The 26,871-nt window shown below is 43.7% G+C and overlaps 1 protein-coding gene across 2 annotated transcripts in view; it reads right to left on the reverse strand.

Moving 5' to 3' along the window:
* Window positions 1-209: 209 nt before the first annotated feature.
* Window positions 210-26,871, reverse strand: part of BRD10 (bromodomain containing 10) — a 134,223-nt gene continuing 107,561 nt past the window's right edge. The window contains exons 4-8 of one of the 2 annotated variants that reach the window (XM_063913994.1): window positions 24,488-24,567; window positions 16,916-17,005; window positions 15,426-15,541; window positions 13,462-13,622; window positions 210-3,998 (exon numbers count right to left, since the gene is read on the reverse strand). In XM_063913994.1, coding sequence (XP_063770064.1) covers window positions 787-3,998; window positions 13,462-13,622; window positions 15,426-15,541; window positions 16,916-17,005; window positions 24,488-24,567 — 3,659 coding nt within the window. In that variant the 3' untranslated portion in view covers window positions 210-786. Of the gene's footprint in view, window positions 3,999-13,455; window positions 13,623-15,425; window positions 15,542-16,915; window positions 17,006-24,487; window positions 24,568-26,871 lie in introns of both variants that reach the window. The other variant, XM_063913993.1, reaches the window with a different exon arrangement.

A 26,871-nucleotide genomic window follows, 5' to 3' on the forward strand; every position in this document is an offset into this window, starting at 1 on the left:
TTAAGGACAATATTACAAGCACAACAATAGATTCTCAGACCCACCTTCACAGATACAATAGGACATTTAAAAACCTCATGTTGCAGTATATGACATTAATAAATTACGTTTATAAACATCCATATACACCACAGGGTTCAAAAAGGAAAAAAATATTTTAACCACCTATATATTAGTAATTTTGCTCTGCAGAAAAAACAAAAGTAAAATGTTAACACAGTGACTTGTATTTATTTCCTACATGCAGAATAGTCTGCATTAATGCTAAACAGTACACTGTTCTGAAATATACTAAGATACTTAAAAAAAAAAACTATACATTATGTAAACATAAATAAGACAAATGTTCTTTATACAGATTTTTTTTTAAAGACTTAAGGGTCAAGAATATGTACAATTTTACATATTAGCCTGAAATTATCATAATACAGATATTCATATTTTCCCCAAAACAAAATGATTTTACAAAATCTAGAAAGACAAACACTGTGCTAAACAAACTGCTAAAAAGTCCAAATAGAAGTGTGCAAATAGCTATTCTATCAATGTCAAACAAGAAACTGTATTGGCTGGTCAAAATGAACCCTCTTATTTACTGAAAAGTGATTTCAGCATTCGATTATACAAAAGTAAACTACAAATGAAAACTACAACCAGTAATGCAGATTAACCATGTAAACTGTACTCATTTGAAGAGCATATAAAACAACCAACAACGCCTCATAAGTTCAACATAAAGTAAGTGCTACAAAAGGTACTTCAATTCTTCATGTATTATAGTCTGATTTAAGATGCTACAGTGTTTGGTTTTTCGGAGGTTGAAGACGGATACACAAAAAGGGCAGTATCCGCCACCTTATTCTCTGAAATAATCGCAGTAGGCAAGAGATTACCTGGGGGGTTTAATTTATTTACAACGACTCCTTCCTGGACTGCTGTAGCTCTAGAAAATTGGGTCATGTTATTGGGCTGTAGATAGCTGCCTCTTTGTATACATGGAACAAGAAGTGGTTGAGGTACAGTTATTGATGAAGAACTATTCACTGAAGATATAGGACATGGAGAGACAATTTTAGAAGACATATTTACAATTTGAGGTGCAGGCTGTACTGAAGGTAAAATGTTAGACGTGGTAAATGAATGCATACTCTTAAAAGGTTGTCCTGGAAGCTGCACTAGAGACAAGTTTTGTTTTGATGCAAATTGTGCGGTGGGAGTATCTAGAGGAGATCGATGACACATTTGTACACTGTTACCTACTAAAGAAAGCCCTTGTCTATTATTTGTTGAAATGAGAAGGACATGACTTCCAGCTCTCAGTCCTTGAGGAGGAACGATCAAGCGCATACCATTAATAGTTATTTGAGTTCCAGGTGCCAGTGGTGTACTAGTATTAATAACCAGCTTCTGATGAGTGCAAGAGTCATCTAACTGTGGTTTTAACTGGGTTATTGCAGTTGTAGATAATGGCGGTACAGGTTGAGAGGCAGGAAACCCGGAGCCAGATTTACATAACGTAGGTACTAAAGGAGTCAATGGAGCCTGTGGCTTGGTGACATGTGTTGACAAATCTTTGGAGAAATTTTCTGCTGAGTATTCAGTTTTATCCATTAGCTCATTTGGTATTGGCTGATAAGCAGCTGCCATCGGAGTTGTTCCTAAATGTAAACTCTCCCCAATAGTATTTGTTACTGGCATTTGCAAGGAAGATGCGTTATGTGCACGCCCAGTCATTTGTGTAGTTGACAATAAAACGGATGAAGAAAGATGTCCAGTTTTCACAGTTGATATAGCTACAGAACTCCCTCTATTTGATGAACACACTCTATTTGACAAAGATGTCAATGCATTTGAGAAGTCTTTCATATTTCTTTCTGTGGTACTAGACTGTGCTCCTACAGGATTAGGTGCTGTTACAACAGCACATGCCGTAGATCTCTTTGTAGAAGGTACAGTACATGCAATGTCTTTACTGATGCTTTCCACTCCTTTGCCCAATGTATTCTGTAATATATTGATTGGTAGCACATTTTTCAAGCCACCAGTGGTGTTAACAATAGTCTGTCCTATAGTTAAACCAATATTGACATCCTTAACTTGAGAAATAATAGGTGCAGAGCTCTTTTTTAGTGATGAACCAATAGTGGATGGAATAAAGATAATTTGTGGCTGTTCAGGTGGCTTGGCATATGTTTTGCTAATAATAGAAGGATTAGCCTGTTTTGCGGCTTGTAGTGCTGCATTTGTGCTTGCTGAACTGGTTGGAACTTGAGTGTTAATAAAAACAAACTTCTGAGCGTTAACTGCCGATGTTGGCGTAGTGAGCATGCTTATTTTCGGGGCATTTCCAGCTGAAAGGATGGGAGGCGGCGACAGCAGCATGACTTTATGAAGGGAAGGTCCACATACTAACTCATTCTTTGAAGGGGTAGTACTGTCAGGCTGCACAACAGAAATATTACCGATCTTGCCTTGTTTTAGGTCTGTTGAAATGTTGTTAACGGGCCTGCTGTCCTGTTCACTAATTTTGTAAGGTGAAATATTTACAATACCTGGCGTAATATTTGTCTTCGTAGGAAGCCAAGAACTAGGCGAAACAGTGGTGACAAAATTAGAAGACTGCAAGGGTTTATCAGCTATTGGACAGGAGACTCTTGTGCTGGGATGCTGGTCTTGGGGTGATTTAGTGTTTAACTCTGGTAGTTGGTTTTTACCAGCAGGCTCTAATGAGATCTGTGGAGCCTGCAAGCCAGGAGATAAAGCAGGAGATGTAGTTGTAGAAATAAAAGTAGAAGATGGTGAGGTTTTAGATCTTGACACAAACAATGACTGAAGCTGCGGTGTAAAAGTAAAAATTGAATTGGCAACAGAGGAACTCTGATCTTGGCTCGGCTGTACTGTCACAACTCCAGTATTGCCACCTCGTGTCCTCACAAGAATTGACTGAGAATCTCTAATGCATATAGTTTTTAATTCCTGTTTTGCTTCTGCTGCATCTTTTAGTTGTGCAGGTGCAGCATTAACTATGTGACCATTCACACCAGTGTTATCTGTAGTAGACGTCACACCTCCAACGTCAGAAGGAACTGGTACTGACATACTGGAAGACACTACAGATGTTCGGAAACTATTTGGCAAAACAAGTGTATTGCTATTACATGTTTCACCTTTTGATACGGATGTACTGCTTGCAACGGTTGATATTGGTGGTTGGGAAACAAGAAGAGTTGGACACTTTGTGGAATGTACCATACTCTTGTCAAAAGCTGTGGTGAGCTGTGCTATTTTATCTGCATTACCATAACCTGTGGAGGAAATGGGCAATGGAACATTGGATGTAGTGTTTGGTCCAGCTACATCACATTGGCTTTCGCTAGATGTTGTTTCATCTTTTTGCTGAATAAAAAGATTTTTAGGAAGAAGAAGAAACTGCTGCATTAGCTTGTCTCCTGTTTTAGCATCTATCACAGGCTGCACCTGAATTTTTACTGGGGAGTTCTGTAGGACACACTGCCCATCTGGGAGCTTGTAAATCATCTGTAGTGGAGTCTTTGACGATGGTTGACAAGACAGTGCAGATTTCACTGGGATCTGGTTGGTGGGTGAGCTTGCTGTACATTCAGAGGAAGGCACAGGTTTGCTGGTAGACTGTGCCAGATGACTTGTTAAGGTCACTTTGTTCCCAATATTTTTTGCTAGCAAAGCTTGAATAGGCTTGGTCCCTTTGAGCACACCAATACGCTCTGTGTTTATTTCTGGGGCTTCCACTTCCATTTTTGGACAGTCTCTTAGCAAACAATTATGTGTATCAGTCCCTTGTGCCACACATATAGGCAATTTTTCATGTGTGCTTAATTGTATTCTCTTTCTCTGCAAAGTTTCTTGTTCTTCATGATCAGCATGACTGCATTGCTTGTACGGACGTTTACAACTTTTTGCTGGGGATGTGGACAACTTTCCTTTTCCACCCATGGCCATCTCTGTCAACTCCAGTTTATCTGTAAATCATGTAACACATATTAGTAAGTAAAAAAACATGTTATTTCATGCAATATATATTTCTTTACTTTACGTACCCAATTTGCAACCTAACACAATAAAAAAAAGTCACTTTAAAGACGTTTATTAGGCCATTTGGCCCAGTGAATAGTCCTGCAACCTTCCAGCACTTTGTATTTGATGTTTCTAGAGACATTCTAAACCAGTTAGTTGTCATTTATCTGGATGACATTCTCATTTACTCTCAAACCTTAACAAAACATAATAAATGTCATTAACTTGAGAACAAAGAGAACCTTTGAGATGCATTGTATAGAGTTGTCTTGCCATATCAGCCCATGATACTGAAGTGGACCCTGTAAAAACCCAGCCAAGAGAGAACTGTCCAGAACCTCATGATATCAAATCACTCAGCATTTCTACTTGTTCACCAAAGTTTCAGCAAAGGTTTCCAAAATATGCCACAATCACTTCTTTAACCTGAAAGGGAACACCTATCATTTGATCCAGTACTGCACAAAATGTTTTTGATCAGTTCCAGACAGCAATTCAGTCAGTTCATGTACTGGTCCATCTGGATCCTCAAATACTCTTTTTTAAGGCAATGGACTCAGTTTCCCAAATGTGCAGAGGACAGTTGGAAAGAGCTGTGGATGCCGACATGCGCAACCTCATGGTTCACGCAGCCGGCAAAAGGTGATACCATGCTGCATCTTCGGACGCAGCACTGGATCACAAATGCATGCATAAGGAGTCTACTTATACTAGACTCTACATGCAGCATTATCATATCTATGCAATGCTGTTGCTTTCAAGTAAACAGTAGCGATGCACACTCCAACCACATCTGAATCAGGCTCACTGTACACAAGTGATAAGGAAGTATCAACCAGTAACCTATCATTAAAGTGGGGGGATACAGTGTGGTTATCCATGAAGATTTCAGGGAGGCCTGCAGCCTTCACCCAAATTTTGTAAAAAGATTTATTGAACCATTTCCAGTATTGTCTGTACATCTTTTTTTGTAGTCAACCTACAGTTATTGCATGCTATGCGAAAATAAGAATTTACTTACCGATAATTCTATTTCTCATAGTCCGTAGTGGATGCTGGGGACTCCGAAAGGACCATGGGGAATAGCGGCTCCGCAGGAGACTGGGCACAAAAGTAAAAAGCTTTAGGACTACCTGGTGTGCACTGGCTCCTCCCCCCATGACCCTCCTCCAAGCCTCAGTTAGGATACTGTGCCCGGACGAGCGTACACAATAAGGAAGGATTTTGAATCCCGGGTAAGACTCATACCAGCCACACCAATCACACCGTACAACTTGTGATCTGAACCCAGTTAACAGCATGATAACAGAAGGAGCCTCTGAAAAGATGGCTCACAACAACAATAACCCGATTTTGTAACAATAACTATGTACAAGTAATGCAGACAATCCGCACTTGGGATGGGCGCCCAGCATCCACTACGGACTATGAGAAATAGAATTATCGGTAAGTAAATTCTTATTTTCTCTAACGTCCTAGTGGATGCTGGGGACTCCGAAAGGACCATGGGGATTATACCAAAGCTCCCAAACGGGCGGGAGAGTGCGGATGACTCTGCAGCACCGAATGAGAGAACTCCAGGTCCTCCTCAGCCAGGGTATCAAATTTGTAGAATTTAGCAAACGTGTTTGCCCCTGACCAAGTAGCTGCTCGGCAAAGTTGTAAAGCCGAGACCCCTCGGGCAGCCGCCCAAGATGAGCCCACTTTCCGTGTGGAATGGGCTTTTACAGATTTTGGCTGTGGCAGGCCTGCCACAGAATGTGCAAGCTGAATTGTACTACAAATCCAACGAGCAATCGTCTGCTTAGAAGCAGGAGCACCCAGCTTGTTGGGTGCATACAGGATAAACAGCGAATCAGATTTTCTGACTCCAGCCGTCCTGGAAACATATATTTTCAGGGCCCTGACTACGTCCAGTAACTTGGAATCCTCCAAGTCCCTAGTAGCCGCAGGCACCACAATAGGCTGGTTTAAGTGAAATGCTGAAACCACCTTAGGGAGAAATTGAGGACAAGTCCTCAATTCTGCCCTGTCCGTATGAAAAATTAGGTAAGGGCTTTTATAGGATAAAGCCGCCAATTCTGAGACACGCCTGGCTGAAGCCAGGGCTAACAGCATTACCACTTTCCATGTGAGATATTTTAAGTCCACAGTGGTGAGTGGTTCAAACCAATGTGATTTTAGGAATCCCAAAACTACATTGAGATCCCAAGGTGCCACTGGAGGCACAAAAGGAGGCTGTATATGCAGTACTCCCTTGACAAACGTCTGAACTTCAGGAACAGAAGCTAGTTCTTTTTGGAAGAATATTGACAGGGCCGAAATTTGAACCTTAATGGACCCTAATTTGAGGCCCATAGACAGTCCTGTTTGCAGGAAATGCAGGAATCGACCCAGTTGAAATTCCTCTGTAGGGGCCTTCCTGGCCTCGCACCACGCAACATATTTACGCCAAATACGGTGATAATGTTGTACGGTTACATCCTTCCTGGCTTTGATCAGGGTAGGGATGACTTCATCCGGAATGCCTTTTTCCTTCAGGATCCGGCGTTCAACCGCCATGCCGTCAAACGCAGCCGCGGTAAGTCTTGGAACAGACATGGTCCCTGCTGGAGCAGGTCCTTTCTTAGAGGTAGAGGCCACGGGTCTTCCGTGAGCATCTCTTGAATTTCCGGGTACCAAGTCCTTCTTGGCCAATCCGGAGCCACGAGTATAGTCTTTACTCCTCTCCTTCTTATGATTCTCAGTACTTTTGGTATGAGAGGAAGAGGAGGGAACACATACACTGACTGGTACACCCACGGTGTTACCAGAGCGTCCACAGCTATTGCCTGAGGGTCCCTTGACCTGGCGCAATATCTGTCCAGTTTTTTGTTGAGGCGGGACGCCATCATGTCCACCTTTGGTTTTTCCCAACGGTTCACAATCATGTGGAAGACTTCTGGGTGAAGTCCCCACTCCCCCGGGTGAAGATCGTGTCTGCTGAGGAAGTCTGCTTCCCAGTTGTCCACTCCCGGAATGAACACTGCTGACAGTGCTATCACATGATTTTCCGCCCAGCGAAGAATCCTTGCCACTTCCATCATTGCCCTCCTGCTTCTTGTGCCGCCCTGTCTGTTTACGTGGGCGACTGCCGTGATGTTGTCCGACTGGATCAACACCGGCTGACCCTGAAGCAGAGGTCTTGCCTGACTTAGGGCATTGTAAATGGCCCTTAGTTCCAGGATATTTATGTGAAGTGACGTTTCCATGCTTGACCACAAGCCCTGGAAGTTTCTTCCCTGTGTGACTGCTCCCCAGCCTCTCAGGCTGGCATCCGTGGTCACCAGGACCCAATCCTGAATGCCGAATCTGCGGCCCTCTAGGAGATGAGCACTCTGTAACCACCACAGGAGAGACACCCTTGTCCTTGGAGACAGGGTTATCCGCTGATGCATCTGAAGATGCGATCCGGACCATTTGTCCAGCAGATCCCACTGAAATGTTCTTGCGTGGAATCTGCCGAATGGAATCGCTTCGTAAGAAGCCACCATCTTTCCCAGGACCCTTGTGCATTGATGTACTGACACTTGGCCTGGTCTTAGGAGGTTCCTGACTAGGTCGGATAACTCCCTGGCTTTCTCTTCCGGGAGAAACACCTTTTTCTGTACTGTGTCCAGAATCATCCCTAGGAACAGCAGACGTGTCGTCGGAATCAGCTGCGATTTTGGAATATTTAGAATCCATCCGTGCTGTCGTAGTACTACTTGAGATAGTGCTACTCCGACCTCTAACTGTTCTCTGGACCTTGCCCTTATCAGGAGATCGTCCAAATAAGGGATAATTAAGACGCCTTTTCTTCGAAGAAGAATCATCATTTCGGCCATTACCTTGGTAAAGACCCGGGGTGCCGTGGACAATCCAAACGGCAGCGTCTGAAACTGATAGTGACAGTTCTGTACCACAAACCTGAGGTACCCTTGGTGAGAAGGGCAAATTGGGACATGGAGGTAAGCATCTTTGATGTCCAACGACACCATATAGTCCCCTTCTTCCAGGTTCGCTATCACTGCTCTGAGTGACTCCATCTTGAACTTGAACCTTTTTATGTAAGTGTTCAAGGATTTCAGATTTAAAATGGGTCTCACCGAGCCGTCCGGCTTCGGTACCACAAACAGCGTGGAATAATACCCCTTTCCCTGTTGTAGGAGGGGTACCTTGATTATCACCTGCTGGGAATACAGCTTGTGAATGGCTTCCAATACCGCCTCCTTGTCGGGGGGAGACGTTGGTAAAGCAGACTTCAGGAACCGGCGAGGGGGAGACGTCTCGAATTCCAATTTGTACCCCTGAGATACTACCTGCAGGATCCAGGGGTCCACTTGCGAGTGAGCCCACTGCGCGCTGAAATTCTTGAGACGGGCCCCCACCGTGCCTGAGTCCGCTTGTAAGGCCCCAGCGTCATGCTGAGGACTTGGCAGAAGCGGGGGAGGGCTTCTGTTCGTGGGAAGAGGCTGTCTGCTGCAGTCTTTTTCCCCTTCCTCTGCCCCGGGGCAGAAATGAGTGGCCTTTTGCCCGCTTGCCCTTATGGGGACGAAAGGACTGAGCCTGAAAAGACGGTATCTTTTTCTGCTGCGAGGTGACTTGGGGTAAAAAGGTGGATTTCCCAGCCGTTGCCGTGGCCACCAGGTCCGATAGACCGACCCCAAATAACTCCTCCCCTTTATACGGCAATACTTCCATATGCCGTTTGGAATCCGCATCACCTGACCACTGTCGTGTCCATAATCCTCTTCTGGCAGAAATGGACATCGCACTTACTCTTGATGCCAGAGTGCAAATATCCCTCTGTGCATCTCGCATATATAGAAATGCATCCTTTAAATGCTCTATAGTCAATAATATATTGTCCCTGTCCAAGGTATCAATATTTTCAGTCAGGGAATCCGACCAAGCCACCCCAGCACTGCACATCCAGGCTGAGGCGATTGCTGGTCGCAGTATAATACCAGTATGTGTGTATATACTTTTAAGGATATTTTCCAGCTTTCTATCAGCTGGTTCCTTGAGGGCGGCCGTATCTGGGGACGGTAACGCCACTTGTTTTGATAAGCGTGTGAGCGCCTTATCTACGCTAGGGGGTGTTTCCCAACGCGCCCTAACCTCTGGCGGGAAAGGGTATAATGCCAATAACTTTTTATAAATTAGCAGTTTTTTATCGGGGGAAACCCACGCTTCATCACACACCTCATTTAATTCATCTGATTCGGGAAAAACTACGGGTAGTTTTTTCACACCCCACATAATACCCTTTTTTGTGGTACTTGTAGTATCAGAAATGTTCAAAACCTCCTTCATTGCCGTGATCATGTAACGTGTGGCCCTACTGGAAAATACGTTTGTTTCCTCACCGTCGACACTGGAGTCAGTGTCCGTGTCTGGGTCTGTGTCGACCACCTGAGGTAACGGGCGCTTTAGAGCCCCTGACGGTGTTTGAGACGCCTGTACAGGTATTAACTGATTTGCCGGCTGTCTCATGTCGTCAACAGTCTTTTGTAAAGTGCTGACACTATCACGTAATTCTTTCCATAAGACCATCCAGTCAGGTGTCGACTACCTAGGGGGTGACAAAACTAACACAGGCAATTGCTCCGCCTCCACATCATTTTCCTCCTCATACATGTCGACACCACGTACCAACACACAGCACACACACAGGGAATGCTCTGATAGAGGACAGGACCCCACTAGCCCTTTGGGGAGACAGAGGGAGAGTTTGCCAGCACACACCAGAGCGCTATATATATATATACAGGGATAACCTTATATAAGTGTTTTTCCCTAATATAGCTGCTGTATATATTTATATGCCAATTTAGTGCCCCCCCCTCTCTTGTTTTACCCTGTTTCTGTAGTGCAGGACTGCAGGGGAGAGTCAGGGAGCCTTCCTCCAACGGAGCTGTGAGGAAAAAAATGGCGCCAGTGTGCTGAGGAGATAGGCTCCGCCCCTTTTTCGGCGGCCTTTCTCCCGCTTTTTTATGTAAAAATTGGCAGGGGTTAAATACATCCATATAGCCCAGGAGCTATATGTGATGTATTTTTTGCCAAAAAGGTGTTTTTATTGCGTCTCAGGGCGCCCCCCCACAGCGCCCTGCACCCTCAGTGACCGGAGTGTGAAGTGTGCTGAGAGCAATGGCGCACAGCTGCAGTGCTGTGCACTACCTTATAGAAGACAGGACGTCTTCTGCCGACGATTTTCCGGACCTCTTCCGTCTTCTGGCTCTGTAAGGGGGACGGCGGCGCGGCTCTGGGACCCATCCATGGCTGGGCCTGTGATCGTCCCTCTGGAGCTAATGTCCAGTAGCCTAAGAAGCCCAATCCACTCTGCACGCAGGTGAGTTCGCTTCTTCTCCCCTTAGTCCCTCGGTGCAGTGAGCCTGTTGCCAGCAGGTCTCACTGAAAATAAAAAAACCTACTTTAAACTTTTACACTAAGCAGCTCAGGAGAGCCCCTTAGCCTGCACCCTTCTCGTTCGGGCACAAAAATCTAACTGAGGCTTGGAGGAGGGTCATGGGGGGAGGAGCTAGTGCACACCAGGTAGTCCTAAAGCTTTTTACTTTTGTGCCCAGTCTCCTGCGGAGCCGCTATTCCCCATGGTCCTTTCGGAGTCCCCAGCATCCACTAGGACGTTAGAGAAAAGAGCATACAATATTTTGCATATCTTGAAAATTGCTTCCCCTCTTCTACTAGAATGCTACTCAAAGATATAAGAGCAAGATAAATTTGCTATGAAAAGGATTTTGGACTCTGATGTTTCCAAAGGCCTCTAGTATTATCAAAGGATATGCAATAGAAGAGTGCTCTTGAGAGCCAAAAGAAATAGTACGTGTACCAACACGGATTTGAATATTCATCTCAAAATATCTACCAAATCTGTGGTGCCTGAAATGTCGCCTTTAGAGGAGGGGTGTAGTATTAGGTACTCATACTGCTGGGCCGGGCCAGCAATTAGTGGGCAAGGGAGATTAAACTACCACTGCCCCACTCCCAAACCATATCGGATTACCCCTGTACCTGCCCACTGGCTGTATAAAGCAGATCAGAACTAGGTGATTGTCTTGTATGCCAGAGATTAGCTGTTTATCTACCTTCTGTGATAGTCTTTCCTGTGTATCTATTTTGGCTTACGTTCCCTGGTTTCTTTCTCTGGCTACTCTCTATACTAATTGTCTGATTGTGAAGCAGAACTCGGTTACTGAACCTGACCACACTCATCCCTGACTCTCTTGCTACTGCTGCTATTCCCCTATCTGTGTACAGGAATTTGCAACTACTTTGACTATTTAAAAGTAATATCATGACTTGAATGCAATTGTTATTATCTGTGTTTGAGATGTTGTTCAGTGATGCATAGTTTATACCATGCTAGCTTGGCTTTTACATAGCACTGTGTAGACTATTTATTTCCTTTGATCAGCTGACCAGTTAGGACAGATGTAGCCTGTGCCTTAATCAGATATAGTGTATCTTAACATTTAGTCAAGGGGTCAACTGTCTATTTTAGTGGGTTAGCTGCATGATTTTTTTGGTATATTTTTAACTTGGTAACTTTTATTAGAATTTTTGTTCCGCTCAAACTCGGAAGAGGAAAGGGGGTACAAAAAAAAGAAAATGGAGGTTAGGTGGGATACAAGAGGAGGGGGGGGGGGTTTCAAGTCCAGGTATACAAAACAAAGTTAGATAGTCACACTGAGTATTATTCAATACATTATACAACAGCCATATATAAATAGAGAAGAAGTGAAAGATGAGTTAGTCCGACTCAAATATCAAATTCGCACCAGATTCTGATGACATATGTTCCTGCCAGCGAGCCCATTTACCCACTGGGGAGTGAACCCCAGAAGAGGGAGGTATGCCCATGGTTTCCATTTGAAGAGCATGCTGTACTTTCCGTACAATTTTAGAAACTGGGGGGAGGCTTCTTCCAGTCTTGTGCAATTGCCGCTCTAGTGGCGATAAAAATGTGACCAAGTACGTATCGGTCTCTAGAAGGTAAATCTATAGGGTAGGTATGTAATAAAGCCAGGGAAGGGGACATCTGGAGGAGAGTATGAAGAACATTGGAAGCTAGAGTAGAGTAAACACCTCACTCCATAGTTGGCGTAGTTTTGGACAGGACCAGAAAACATGTACGGTGTCGGCCTTCTTCGAGCAGTTTCTCCAACATAGATTAGAAACCGTAGGCCAGATTCTATGTAATTTAATAGGAGTATAGTAGAGATTATGCAATAGTTTATAGTGCATCTCTATGTGGTTCGTGCATTTGGACATCTTATGGGATGAGAGCGATATCGCCTCCCACTGCTGCAGGGAAAAGGAGCATGCCAAATCCCCCTCCCACTTAGTGTGTGCCGAAGATTTCTCCATAACCCGATTGTCTTGTGCAATGGAGTACCAAAACCTAATCGCTCCTTTACAGGTTAGCTGCATGATTTAATCACAAAGTGTATAACGTAACAGTTAAACAATAAGACTAAAGGAGGTCTGAGAACAGTTAATTTCAACTTAAACTTTTGCATTTCCTTCTGTTATTTCCCTACAGTATTGCCTTTCATTCATTAATCACCATGTATAAGAAATAACTTTTACTCATATCACTCCATGTTATCATCTGTAAGGCTATAACATCCTTTTACTTCCCCTGCATCTCCCCACTCTGTGAATATTGGCGTCTCCATAATCCACTCCCCCTTATTAACACTCTGATCCAGCAAGGGGTTGACCAAAAGAACCTCAGCAAGGTGTACTGCAGAACAGCCTACTTCCCCTTGCATGGCCAGGATTTCCTGAGTGGCAACCAGCTTAATTGTGCAGGATGAGTGTGACGATATTGTGAAGAGCACGATGCGTTGATAAGTATCCAATTGTTTATTGCTGATCAATTTAATCATATTTTTGAGAATAAAACAATAATGTATTGTACCGTGTGTCTGTCTCTTTAACTCTGTGTACCCAAAGAATCTGTTTCTCCCACCGGTTACAACTCTGAATTATTCTTTGTTGCCCACATTCAATCAGGTTTCCAAACCTGTTTTTCTTCATCTTCCTGATTTGAGCAGACTATCACATACATATTGTGTATTACAGTGTAATAATACAGGCCTCATATTTTGACCTATTTGTATTCCAGTCTTTTAGAAGTGTGATGTTTTTATGAGCTACATCTGTAAGTCAGTGTCACAAGTCAAACTAAACTGAAATGAATGTCCTAAAGTTATTATGTTCTATTAACCTGTGTTGGAAATTTTTTGGCAGCAAAAAGGGTGAAATATACTATTCTAGAGTCTTTGACAGGTTTGAAAAAAAGACAGTACAGAATTCCACTAGTAACCGCATTTAAAAATTATTCTGAAATCATACCAAGACCTTCGTTCTTCTGTATTTCCTGGTGACAAAGTTCAAATGGTTTATCTACAGAACTTGGAGATTTGTTTGCCACACTATCTTCACGAGAACATGATTCCCTGGTAAGATTCTCAGAATCTGTTAGACTTTGGAAATCATCATAGTCCTTTCTCAGGCGTGCTCTGCATTTGGAAAGAATGTGGGAGAAATGTCAGTTACTGGACAGTGGGGACATACAAATGGTAGCATTAGCTGTCAGAGCGCCAGAGACATGTACTAAAATCAAATTAAATAATGATAAATAGCACAAACCATGTTCTATGTCTAACACGTGTATAGTGGAACTATACCAAGCTATCACTGTCAAGCAGCTTGTAAGTACTATAAAGGTGGCCATCCACTACTCAGACTTGTCTGAACTACAGATAGCATCAGATTTCTCTTGAACTCTCCAGGGAGCGTCCCGGGAATCGGATCAGACCCTGGCTTTAATTTTCATTACATTCACTTCAGATATATCTGATGCAATATATCATGTGCCAGATCGCATCAGATATATCTGATGCACACATGCTAAATGTGATTTATCTGATGCTGCTGCTGCCACTGTTCCACCTCTTGGTGGGTGGGAGTGGTCAGGGAGATGCCAGTCAAGTGACGCTTCAGATGAATCTGATCAGATACATCTGAAGTAAAAAAAACAATCCGATGTGCACCTGTTTTCTTCAGATTCAAATAAATAGTTGGGGCAGCCTCAGAGATCTGTAGTTCAGACATATCTGACACGGGAGTGAGCATTGGATCTGAAGAGCCATCCAATGTGACACTTTTCTTCAGATATGACGGTCAGATGCATCGAAATCTGAAGAAAACTGCCCAAATCTGACTAGTGGATGGGGGCCTTAAGGCTTGAACCACCTTCCTGGCATGGTCACAACAGATGTCAACACACCATACTGGGCTTTTCTTAACATGGTTGTGTTTGATGTGACCAGTAAGAAACATTCACTCGGCAGCTGCTGGCAGATAATCTTCCAGCAGGCTCCTATCTCAGAGGGACTACCCAGCCCACCTGCACCTTTTGACCATGTCGACCTTTTGACCTGTCAACCTTTTCCATGTCGACCTTTTGACCTGTCGACCTTTTCCATGTCGACATTTTGACCTGTCGACCTTTTCCATGTCGACCTAATGTCTGTCTAATATATGGTGTCTATCTATTGACTGTCTAACTAGACACTGTCTATCTATTAAACGGATAGGATATATAATACATACACACACACACACGTACACAGTATATATTGTATATCATTTTTTTTCTTTTTAATAAAATAGCGTTGGATAAGTTTTAAATAAATGTTCTTGACCTACTTCAATCATAAAAAAAAATGACAAGATGTTTTTGGAAACAATATTAGCCAGTTAAGTGATGGTCTATTTACTAAGCCTTGGATGGTGGTAAAGTACACAGAGATAAAGTATCAGCCAACCAGCTCCTAACTGTCATTTTTCAAAGCCAGACTGTGAAATACCAGTTAAGAGCTGGTTGGCTGGTACTTTATCTCAGTCCATTTTATCTTCATCCAAGGCTTAGTAAATAGACCCCTGAGTTTCTGCTTTTCCTTAGAGCAGTGTTTCTGAACTCCAGTCCAGTATTATTTATTGTGCTCTGGGTATAATTACACTTAAAATCTAGATTTTAATGGACCTCAAAACTAGTTTGGAAGCCCTGCCTGGATGTTATTCTTCTGCTTAGCCAATTCAGCCATAGCTGTATGAGTAGTTGTATCATTAATAAATACTTTTTAGGTTATTATTTTCGATAATTTCTATTAGTAATCGAGATCATCTCATGCAACTCATTTTTACAACATCAAAATGCGATTTTTAAATTATACAGAATTTTTGAAAAACAAAATAGTTTTCCCCCCCGTTTTAAATAAATGTCTCATTTACTAGGTTTAAAATGCTTTGCACGTTACCGGTTTCTTTGGAAAGCTTTCAGTAGCTTTGGTTCCCATGGCAACAGTTCATTTAACAGACGCGTCAAGGTGCTATGCAGCTCTTTTACACCTTGTCTCCTGGTGTGCCACTTTACCTAAAACATTAACATTTCAGACACGATTTGAGAATCTCTTAATTGCTACTTAACTGCCAGCATGAAATGCAAATCATTCATGTAAAAGAAGCAGCTATATATACATGTCTCTGACTTAATACCAGAGTGATAGTCTAGTAACTATTTTTGCAGATATATAAAAGTGATGTATATAAAGGATAAAGCATTCCTTAATGTATTTATACATGTATTAAAATCACTAGCATATTACATATGAATAGCGTACTCCCTATGATAGATTCAATTTATATTAGGGACCTGATTCTGAGTCTGACACATCGGTGGTGTGGGACGCCGTAGAGCCATGTTTTTCATATGTATGCGTCCAGATTTCATACACACAAAGTAGCAGTTACGCTTGAGGCGTACGGTCTCAGAAACATATTGTGCTTTCCTGGGCGGTGACAGGGAGGTGGCTAAGCGGACCCACGTAGATGGTACATCTTATGGGCCTGTTATGGGTGTCACTGACAGTGGTTGCACACAGAGACGCAGAACCCTCCTCATAGGAAGCCATACACAGATGGATAATCTGCACCAGCCATAGGGCTGCAGCAAGTTTCAATGATGTGAGCAGTGTTTAAGAAACTAAAGATGCTGAAAGTTGGCGTCTTAGTCCTTGCACAGTCAGACGTACGGCTGTACACCCGTGGAAGGGCTTGTAGCAGTATTTGCATAAAGTCACAGGAGTAATACACACACAGCTTCTGGCTCAGAATCAGGCCCTAGATGTCATCTCTGATTATGTGAGTTATAGCAAAACATGAGGCATTGGACCAGTTAAATATTAACATGAATTGTGTCATTTAAATGAAACTCAGACTTACTGTATAAAAAAAAAAAAAAGAAGAATATATATCCTTAACAAATATCGACTACATGCACATAGTGAAACTAACAACAAAGGGGAATCCGGATGATAGGTCGACAGTTAAAAGGTCGACACCAAATTATCAATATGCATATGGTCGACATGATCTAATGATCAGAACAGCATTTGGTCAACATGAGTTTTTATTTTTTTTTTAAATGGTTTCATTTTTTAAAACTTTAACATACGTTACCATCCCCATGGACTATGATTGGGAAAAGTAACATGGAAAGAGACACGGTGCAATAATTTGGGGGTCCATGTGCTGCAAGGTAAAATTTGACATAAAAAACTCATGTCAACCTATTCATGTGTAGACTATTTCCATGTCAACCTTTTGAACCTGTCAACCTTGACACTGTCGACATATTATACCAGAACCCAACAAAAGTATGTGTAAACAAACATAAAAAACCCCTCAATATTAAGATATTGATGGTTGCAAAAACAAAGTCATATCATCATAATAATAATAATCTTACCGATTTCTTTTTATTGTTCTCCAAACTTTTAAACTCTCCATCTATTTTCTTTATCAATTCCCTGAGTTCATCGAGATTGGTACAGACAAGCTGAAAATAAAATGTATTTATATGCTACAAAAATGATAACATAAATAGAGCACTTGCTATGTGAAGCTGTGAGGAAAACTCAGTGTTAAGTGCATCTTCTGTGCCTTAAGCTTAGGGCAGAGCAATTAGTCACATGTCTGCCCTTAAGCTGGCCACAGTGCAGAGCAAATCAACTCTGACCCTACAATGATTATCCAGGCAGAATGTACCCTTTTAAAAAAGCCAGCAATCTTTTGTCAATTTTGTTATTTCTGTAATTGGATCAGGAGATTGAGGAACGGAATGTTTAAGCATGACGTAAAATCATGACACGCTTTAAAATGATCCACCTGATAATTGGATAATGTGTACCCATCCAAATAAATTGCTGAGGCGTTGATCTCCAGTAAATTCACACATAAGTAGGCAACGCTGGACTTCTTTGTGACAATTTCTGAAATCATTATAACAAATCAAAACAATATGCCTACAGATCAAATGTACCAAAAAAGTAAACTTACCATGTATAAAAATAAGATTTTACTCACGGTAAATCTATTTCTCGTAGTCCGTAGTGGATGCTGGGGACTCCGTAAGGACCATGGGGAATAAACGGGCTCCGCAGGAGACTGGGCACTCTAAGAAAGATTTAGTACTACTGGTGTGCACTGGCTCCTCCCTCTATGCCCCTCCTCCAGACCTCAGTTAAGGAAACTGTGCCCGGAAGAGCTGACATTACAAGGAAAGGATTTTGGAATCCAGGGTAAGACTCATACCAGCCACACCAGTCACACCGTATAACTTGTGATAACATACCCAATCAACAGTATGAACAACAACAGAGCATCAGACAAACCTGATGCAACCATAACATAACCCTTATTTAAGCAATAACTATACAAGTATTGCAGAAGAAGTCCGCACTTGGGACGGGCGCCCAGCATCCACTACGGACTACGAGAAATAGATTTACCGGTGAGTAAAATCTTATTTTCTCTAACGTCCTAGGGGATGCTGGGGACTCCGTAAGGACCATGGGGATTATACCAAAGCTCCCAAACGGGCGGGAGAGTGCGGATGACTCTGCAGCACCGAATGAGCAACACAAGGTCCTCCTCAGCCAAGGTATCAAACTTGTAGAACTTTGCAAAAGTGTTTGTACCCGACCAAGTAGCTGCTCGGCAAAGCTGTAATGCCGAGACGCCTCGGGCAGCCGCCCAAGAAGAGCCCACCTTCCTTGTGGAATGGGCTTTTACTGATTTTGGAGGCGGCAAGCCAGCCGCAGAATGAGCCTGCTGAATCGTGATCCAGCGAGCAATAGTTTGCTTTGAAGCAGGAGCACCCAGCTTGTTGGATGCATACAGGATAAACAGCGAGTCAGTTTTCCTGACTCAAGCCGTTCTGGCTACATAAATCTTCAAAGCTCTGGACCTTATCTGGACCTTAATGGACCCCAATTCTAGGCCCAAAGTCACTCCCGACTGTAGGAAGTGAAGGAAACGGCCCAGCTGGAATTCCTCTGTAGAGGCATTCCTGGCCTCACACCCAACAACATATTTTCGCCGTATACGGTGACAATGTTTAGCCGTCACGTCCTTCCTAGCCTTTATCAGCGTAGGAATAACCTCATCCGGAATCCCTTATTTCTACTAGGATCCGGCGTCCAACCGCCATGCCGTCAAACGCAGCTGTGGTAAGTCTTGGAACATACAAGGTCCCTGCTGCAACAGATCCTGCCCTAGAGGCAGAGGCCATGGGTCCTCTGTGAGCATTTCTTGCAGCTCTGGATACCAAGTCCTTCTTGGCCAATCCGGAACAATGAGTATTGTTCTCACTCCTCTTTTCCTTATGATTCTCAGCACCTTGGGTAAGAGAGGAAGAAACACATAAACAGACTGGAACATCCACGGTGTCACCAGTGCGTCTACAGCTATCGCCTGAGAGTCTCTTGACCTGGCGCAATACCTCTGTAGCTTTTTGTTGAGGCGGGATGCCATCATGTCCACCCGTGGTAGTTCCCACCGACCTACAATCTGCGCGAAGACTTCTTGATGAAGTCCCCACTCTCCCGGGTGGAGGTCGTGCCTGCTGAGGAAGTTTGCTTCCCGGTTGTCCACTCCCGGAATGAACACTGCTGACAGTGCTCGTACGTGATTCTCCGCCCATCGAAGAATTCTGGTGGCTTCCGCCATCGCCACCCTGCTCCTTGTGCCGCCTTGGCGGTTTACATGAGCCACTGTGGTGATGTTGTTTGATTGGATCAGCACCGATTGGTTGCGAAGCAGGGTCTCCGCTTGACTTAGGGCGTTGTATTTGGCCCTTAGTTCCAGGATATTGATGTGAAGGCAAGTCTCCTGACTTGACCACAGCCCTTGAAAACTTCTTCCCTGAGTGACTGCCCCCCACCCTCGGAGGCTTGCATCCGTGGTCACCAGGACCCAGTCCTGAATGCCGAACCTGCGGCCCTCGAGAAGGTGAATACTCTGCAGCCACTACTGGAGAGACACCCTGGCCCCGTGGGATAGGGTGATTAACCGATGCATCTAAAGATGTGATCTGGACCACTTTGTCCAGTAAGTCCCATTAGAAGGTCCTCTCATGGAACCTGCCGAAAGGAATGGCCTCGTATGATGCCACCATCCTTCCCAGGACTCGAGTGCAGTGATGCACGGACACCTGTTTTGGTTTTAATAGATTCCTGACCAGTGTCACAAGCTCCTGAGCTCTCTCTAATCGGGAGATAAACCCTTTTCTGGTCTGTGTCAAGGATCATGCCTAGGAGAGGCAGATGAGCTGTAGGAACCAACTACGATTTTGGAATATATAGAATCCAGCCGTGTTGCCGTTACACTTCCAGAGAAAGTGATACGCTGTTCAGCAACTGCTCTCTTGATCCCGCTTTTATGAGATCGTCCAAGTACGTGATAATAGTGACGCCTTGCTTCCACAGGAGCACCATCATTTCCGCCATTACCTTGGGGAATATTCTCGGGGCCGTGGAGAGACCAAACGGCAACGTCTGAAATTGGTAATGACAATCCCGTACCGCAATTCTGAGGTACGCCTGATGAGGTGGATAAATGGGGACATGAAGGTATGCCTCCTTTATGTCCCGAGTCACGATAAAATCTCCCCCTTTCAGGCTTGTAACGACCGCTCTTAGCGATTCCATCTTGAACTTGATCCTTTTCAGGTATATGTTCAGGGATTTTAATTCAATATGGGTCTGACCGAACCGTCTGGTTTCGGGACTACCACATGGTCGAATAATAACCCCCTCCTTGTCTAAGGAGGGGAACCTTGACCATCACCTGTTGAAGATACAATTTGTGAATTGCAGTTAACCCTGTTTCCCTCTCGTGGGGGGAAGCCGGCAGGGTCGTCAGTGAGGAGGCATCTTCTCAAAGTCCTGCTTGTATCCATGAGACACAATATCTATTGTCCAGGGATCTAACAGGGAGTGAACCCACTTGTTGCAGAACTTACGAAAGCGTGCCCCCACCGGGCCTAGCTCCGTCTGTGGAGCCCCAGCGACATGCGGTGGATTTTCATAGAGGCCGGGGAGGACTTCTGTTCCTGGGAACTAGCTGTGTTGAGCAGCTTCTTTCCTCTGGCCCCGCCTTTGGCAAGAAAGGACGCATCTCGGCCTTTCTTGTTTCTTTGTTCGAAAAGCTGCATGTGATAATGACGTGCTTTCCTAGGCTGTGCAGGAATATAAGGCAAAATATCCGAATTACCAGCTATAGCCGTGGAGACCAGGTCCGAGAACCCTTCTCCACACAATCCTCAGCCTTCCATATGCCACTTAAGTTGGCATCATCTGTCCATTGCATATTCTACAGGACACGTCAAGCAGAAATCGACATAGCTTTGACTCTAGGACCCAGTATACTCATGTCTCTTTGGGCATGTTTGATTATATATATCTCTTAAGACAGCATCTTTAATATATATATACATATCTCTCTATATACATATATATATATATATATATACATACATACATACTAGGGTCTCAATTTCTGCTGATAAGGTACCTGTCCACGCCGCCCCAGCGCTATAAACCCATGCCGACACAATCGCCGGTCTGAGTAGTGTACCAGAATGTGCACGCTATCTGCAGGATCCCTGAGAATAGATAGGGCTACCCTCTGGGCAAACGTGACACCCTAGGGGAAGATTCCCATCACATCCTGGCCCTAGTGGGGAAAGGGTACTGCCTGAGAATTCTTTGTGGGAAGCTGCAGTCTTTTGTCTGGAGATTCCCGCTCTTTTTCCTCATGAGAGGAGGGAAATTTACCTCAGCTTTCTTCCCCTTAACATGTGTACCCTTGTGTCAGGGACATGAGTCATCAGTGATATGCAATTCATCTTTATTACAATAATCATATATTGAATACTTTTCTGCTATTTTGGCTGTAACTTTGCATTATCGTAGTCGACACTGGAGTCAAACTACGTGTCGATATCAGTGTTTATTATTTTGGATAGTGAGCATTGTGAGACTCTGAAGGTCTCTGTGCCATACGGACAGACATGGGTAGATTTCCTGCCTGTTCTCTAATCTTTTGTGCAATAAATTCACCTTAGCACTTACACATATCCAAACAGGTGTCGGCGTTGTCGACGGAGACACCCTCTCACACACATATTTGCTCTATCTCCTCCTTAGGGGAGCCTTTTACCTCAGACATGTTGACACACACGTACCGACACACCACACACACAGGGGATGCTTTATTTGAAGACAGTTCCCCCACAAGGCCCTTTGGAGAGACAGAGAGAGAGTATGCCAGCACACACCCCAGCGCTATATGACCCAGGAATCACACAGTAACTTAGTGTTAACCCAGTAGCTGCTGTATATATTGTTTTTACGCCAAATTTATGTGCCCCCCCTCTCTTTTTCACCCTCTCTATCGTGCTTCTGCAGGGGAGAGCCTGGGGAGCTTCCTCTCAGCAGAGCTGTGGAGAGAAAATGGCGCTAGTGAGTGCAGAGGAAGAAGGCCCCGCCCCCTCAGCGGCGGGCTTCTGTCCCGCGATTTTGTGTAAAATTAATGGCGGGGGCTCATGCATATTACAGTGCCCAGCTGTATATATGTTGCTTTTGCCAGGAGGTAATCAATTGCTGCCCAGGGCGCCCCCCCCTGCGCCCTACAGTGACCGGAGTGTGTGGGTTAGTGTGGGCGCAATGGCGCACAGCTGCAGTGCTGTGCGCTACCTCACATGAAGACAGGAGTCTTCTGCCGCCGATTTTGACGTCTTCTTGCTTCAATCCGCCGGCTTCTGTCTTCTGGCTCCGCGAGGGGGGCGGCGGCGCGGCTCCGGGAACGGACGACCAAGGTTAGGTTTCTGTGTTCGATCCCTCTGGAGCGAATGGTGTCCAGTAGCCTAAGAAGCGCAACCTAGCCGCAGTTAGTAGGTTTGCTTCTCTCCCCTCAGTCCCACGTAGCAGAGAGTCTGTTGCCAGCAGAAGCTCTCTGAAAATAAAAAAATCTAACTAAAATACTTTCTTATTAGCAAGCTCAGGAGAGCTCACTAAAATGCACCCAGCTCTGTCCAGGCACAGATTCTAACTGAGGTCTGGAGGAGGGGCATAGAGGGAGGAGCCAGTGCACACCAGTAGTACTAAATCTTTCTTAGAGTGCCCAGTCTCCTGCGGAGCCCGTCTATTCCCCATGGTCCTTATGGAGTCCCCAGCATCCACTAGGATGTTAGAGAAATAGAGGAAATTATATACCAGTAATTTACAGTTATAATCACCTGCAAGGAATTGGAGAATCCACCTAATTAATGTATACAACTTCATACACTGCACATATAAACCTCTGACTGTATACAAGAATGTAATAGTAACATCTTCATTTCCATTTCCAAGCTGCTCAGTTACAGTCAGCCAGTAGCACGTCACAGACAAGGACCAGATGTCATGAATTCCGAGTTGGCCGGAGGTGCGGATTCCCGGCTGAACTCAGAAGTTTACAAGGCATGGTTTTGCTCTGTAAATGACTGCCCTTTTTAAAAAACGTCCGCGTTTGGCCGGCAACCAGCACTTCCGGTGAACTCAACGCTATTACATCCGGCTCATAGACCTCATCACTAGTTATATGCTGCTCATGCATAAACTCATTATAGCAATATGATTTATTACAGTAACGTTCCCATTGCAAGACAACATTATTCATATACTGTGCTGGCAAACTCCAATGCCACTCATCTATTGCAAAGAACATCCCAGTAAATTGGCAGCCATAAATTACAATGGAAACACCCCACCATCTGGTGTAAGCATAGGCAAATCCACATATAAAAGCAAACCTTTACAAACATCTGTATTTCTGCATTAATAGTACCCTGATATCATCCAAGAATAAATATTATAATCTGATTAACGTAACCAATTCCTGCCCACTGCCAGACATTTATATATATGAGACAAGTAGTCCTTGGGCTGACAGACATAAATTTAAGTCTGCTCAATAAACATAGCCTGACTGTTGTAACACTGTAGGGGAACAGGGTGCCGTCTCCTGGTGTAGATGGCAGCAAGCAGCAGCTGCAAAATCATACAAGTCCAGTTTGTGGTGCAACTGGCAGCAACCAGTTTTATTAAGCAGAAAATAAAACAAACACAAGACGTTCCTAACCGTCTCTAAACAAAAACACAGAGTTCTCCAGTAAATACTGTATGGCTCACTTGTATAAGGAAGCGTGTTTCTCCTACAGAGGTTTTGCAGTTTCTTCCCAGGCAGTCTGCCCACACTGATCAGGCTAGCAATCTTATAACACTCGTGCACAGCTGAAAGCCCTGATTAGCCCTCTGTGAGGCCAAAGGCCCGAACTGGGCCCAATGTCTAGAACTTGCCCTCTCTCTCTCTCTCAGGGCCCTTATCCAGCGTTTCCAACAGACTGGAAAGGTTCTAACAAAACAAAACATTTTCCTGAAGTTTTCCTTTTTCTAAAACATGTAAGACAAGAACTTGGGACAAACATACCTGCCCTCAAACACTATTCCAGTGTTCTTGTCACACTGTCTATGACAGCCCTGTATTCCAGGTAAACGACCATGCACCCTTATTTATAGTCCCTAGCCACTAAACACTAACATTGACTACTATGATTAGCATGGATTTTCCAACTGATGATAAGCAATCTTCTAATATCAACATGTCAGCTGACTAATCAACAATAAATGACTGGGGCCTTGTTACATAAAGGATCAGGAGTATACTCTATGTTAGTGATTGGTTGGTGAATGTAATGGGTATACACCTAAAGATTTTATCTGGTGGGAACAACCATCTGGCAATGTATATGAGCAAATGACAATCAACCATCTGCTCCTAAACACTAGAAAACAGACAATGGTCATTCAGACAAATTGGTTAAAAACATTTAACAAATGTATCCAAACAATCATTTTTGGCTATTTTCCAGCATTTGGGAGCAAATGGTTGATAGTTTGGATGCAGTGTGCGCCAGGATAAGGTGGTGATAAATTACCTGGAATTCAGGAGCAGTGGGTGAACTTGCAGCAATTTTCTTCTTCTTTACAATTGTTTTCTTGGATACAGCTTTTTTTCCTTCCAAAAATCAAGAGAGAGAAAGCCTCATAAGGGATTATAGTAAATCAAGCTGGCCAGGTCTTGTACATTAGATCACAGCCAAGAGAGTAAAGAGAGCAGGACAAGGCATGGCTTGTTTTGTCCACAACAAATGCAGAAACTAAAGGCTGGCCAGGTGGGTACAGCATAAGTATTAGATTGTTATAAAGGGATCTGGTCAGGATCCCGGCAGTCGAAATACCAACACCAGAATACAGACACTGCTCGGAATGCCGCTGCTGGCATCTCACTGCCAGGATCCCAAACGAGTGTTTGCAGAGGAAAGCTGCAGTTGGGGAGGGGTTAGGTTTACGCTGCGGGGAGGTAGGGTTTGGGGGTCATTGGGGAAAGGAAAGTATACTTACCTTGCCCCTGTCGGGATTCTCACCATCAGGATGCCGTGGCTGGTATTCTGACCACCTGCATCCTGACCCAACCCGTTATTAGAAGCCAGAGATTGATATATATTGTCTGTAGGCATGGGAACAAAACATGACTTCCCCAACAGCTGGCAATGCCAGTGGAATTGTGTAAAGTGTCCATCAGATGGGGCAACACATGTTTTCTATCACATTTATAAATCATCAGAGGTAAATTCACATAACCAGATGGGGAAAACTTTGAAATAACAGGTTTATTACAAAAAAAACAAAAATACATACAAAGCAACTTCTGAAGCACTGACATAACTATAGTGCAGCACCCACAGACATACTGGGCCCAGAATAGAACCCACTGTGCACAAAGCTACAGCCTTTGAACCATTTGTACTCTGCTGCACGGATTCAGTACGATTTACCCGCAGACGGGATGCCAGCTGTCAATATCCCAACAATGGCATCCCACCCGCCAAAATACCGTCAGTGGGGCGAGTGCAAAGAGTCCCCTTTGGCTTGTTTGCGAAGCTGCGCTCGCCACAAGCTCTATTCCCATTCTATGGGTGTCGTAGACACCCACCACGAGTGTGAAATGTCCTGTTGCGTCGAGATTCCGGCTGATGGTATAGCCAGCTGTCAGGATTCCAGCATCGGTATCCTGACCGCTACGATCCCGACAGCCGGCAAATTAAACGCATCCCTTCTGTACATGCTCCATCTTTCTGAATGTATCACCCAAATGATCGAGGGATTATAGGATGGGGGTGTGCGGTGGCAATGAGAATGCTGCGCACAGACCCCATGGAAGTTAGTATACCTCTGTTCTGAATTAAACGTGATTGCACTCTTCTAGCCTCACTGGATTTGTCAACTGTTACAGTGAATATTGCAGACTAGTCATACAGATATGCTCATCTTACTGCGATGCAGCATGCTGCATGGGGTACCAGGCTGCGACTATTCCTAGCCGGCAATTACTTCATTACATGACAAAAACTCATTGTTTACGGCGGAAGCATGCTGTGGGTTGACCACCTCTATACTGTATGTGTTCTCGGTTTCATAGCATTCATCATTAACAGTGTGCCTTGTCCCTGATGCTGAAGATCTCTCTGTAATTATGTGTACGAGTCATTCTGCATCAATTGATTCGATGATTGGTATTTTTGTTTCTACCCTAGATTCCCAAATTTTATTGCTTAAGGATATTTTTTGTCATCTCGTGTACAGTAGTTTTGATTTACAAGGATTTAAAAAAAAAAATTTTTTTTGGCATGTGAGCTTACAAAAACCTAATTTGCTCAGTCCTGGTTTGAGATAGATAGATAGATAGATAGATAGATAGATAAAAGCACAACAAGCTTTGTTTAGCACATAGGCTTTAATTTGATATACTATATGACTAGGTTTGAGGAAGTTAATCTTTCACTGTTAGACAAATTTAAAAAAACAAAATTTAAACTTTTAAAAAAAAGTGACTTTATTTCTTTATGTTCTAAGACTTGCCATACCAAATTTAAAGTTGTGAACCCAATAAGATATAATAGTACAAATAAGTTTTTATGAAAATTGACAGTACGGATGGATTAATGGTTAGCATTATTGCCTCACAGCACAAAGGTTATAGATTTGATTCCCTCCATGGCCCTATGTGGAGTTTGTATATTCTCCCCGTACTTGCGGGGGTTTACTCCGGGTACTCCAGTTCTCTCCCACAATCCAAAAATATACAGGTAGGTTCATTGGATCCCAACAAAATTAACCCTAGAGTGAATGTGTGTGCGTGTATATGTGGTAGGGAATATAAATTGTAAGCTCCGCTGGGGCAAGATGATGTTTTCTGTAAAGCGCTGCAGAATATGTGGGGGCTATATAAATAACTGGTAATAAATAATAATGAAAATCT

Source organism: Pseudophryne corroboree, chromosome 1 (genome assembly GCF_028390025.1).
Source record: "Pseudophryne corroboree isolate aPseCor3 chromosome 1, aPseCor3.hap2, whole genome shotgun sequence".
NCBI classification, from domain to species: Eukaryota; Metazoa; Chordata; class Amphibia; order Anura; family Myobatrachidae; genus Pseudophryne; species Pseudophryne corroboree.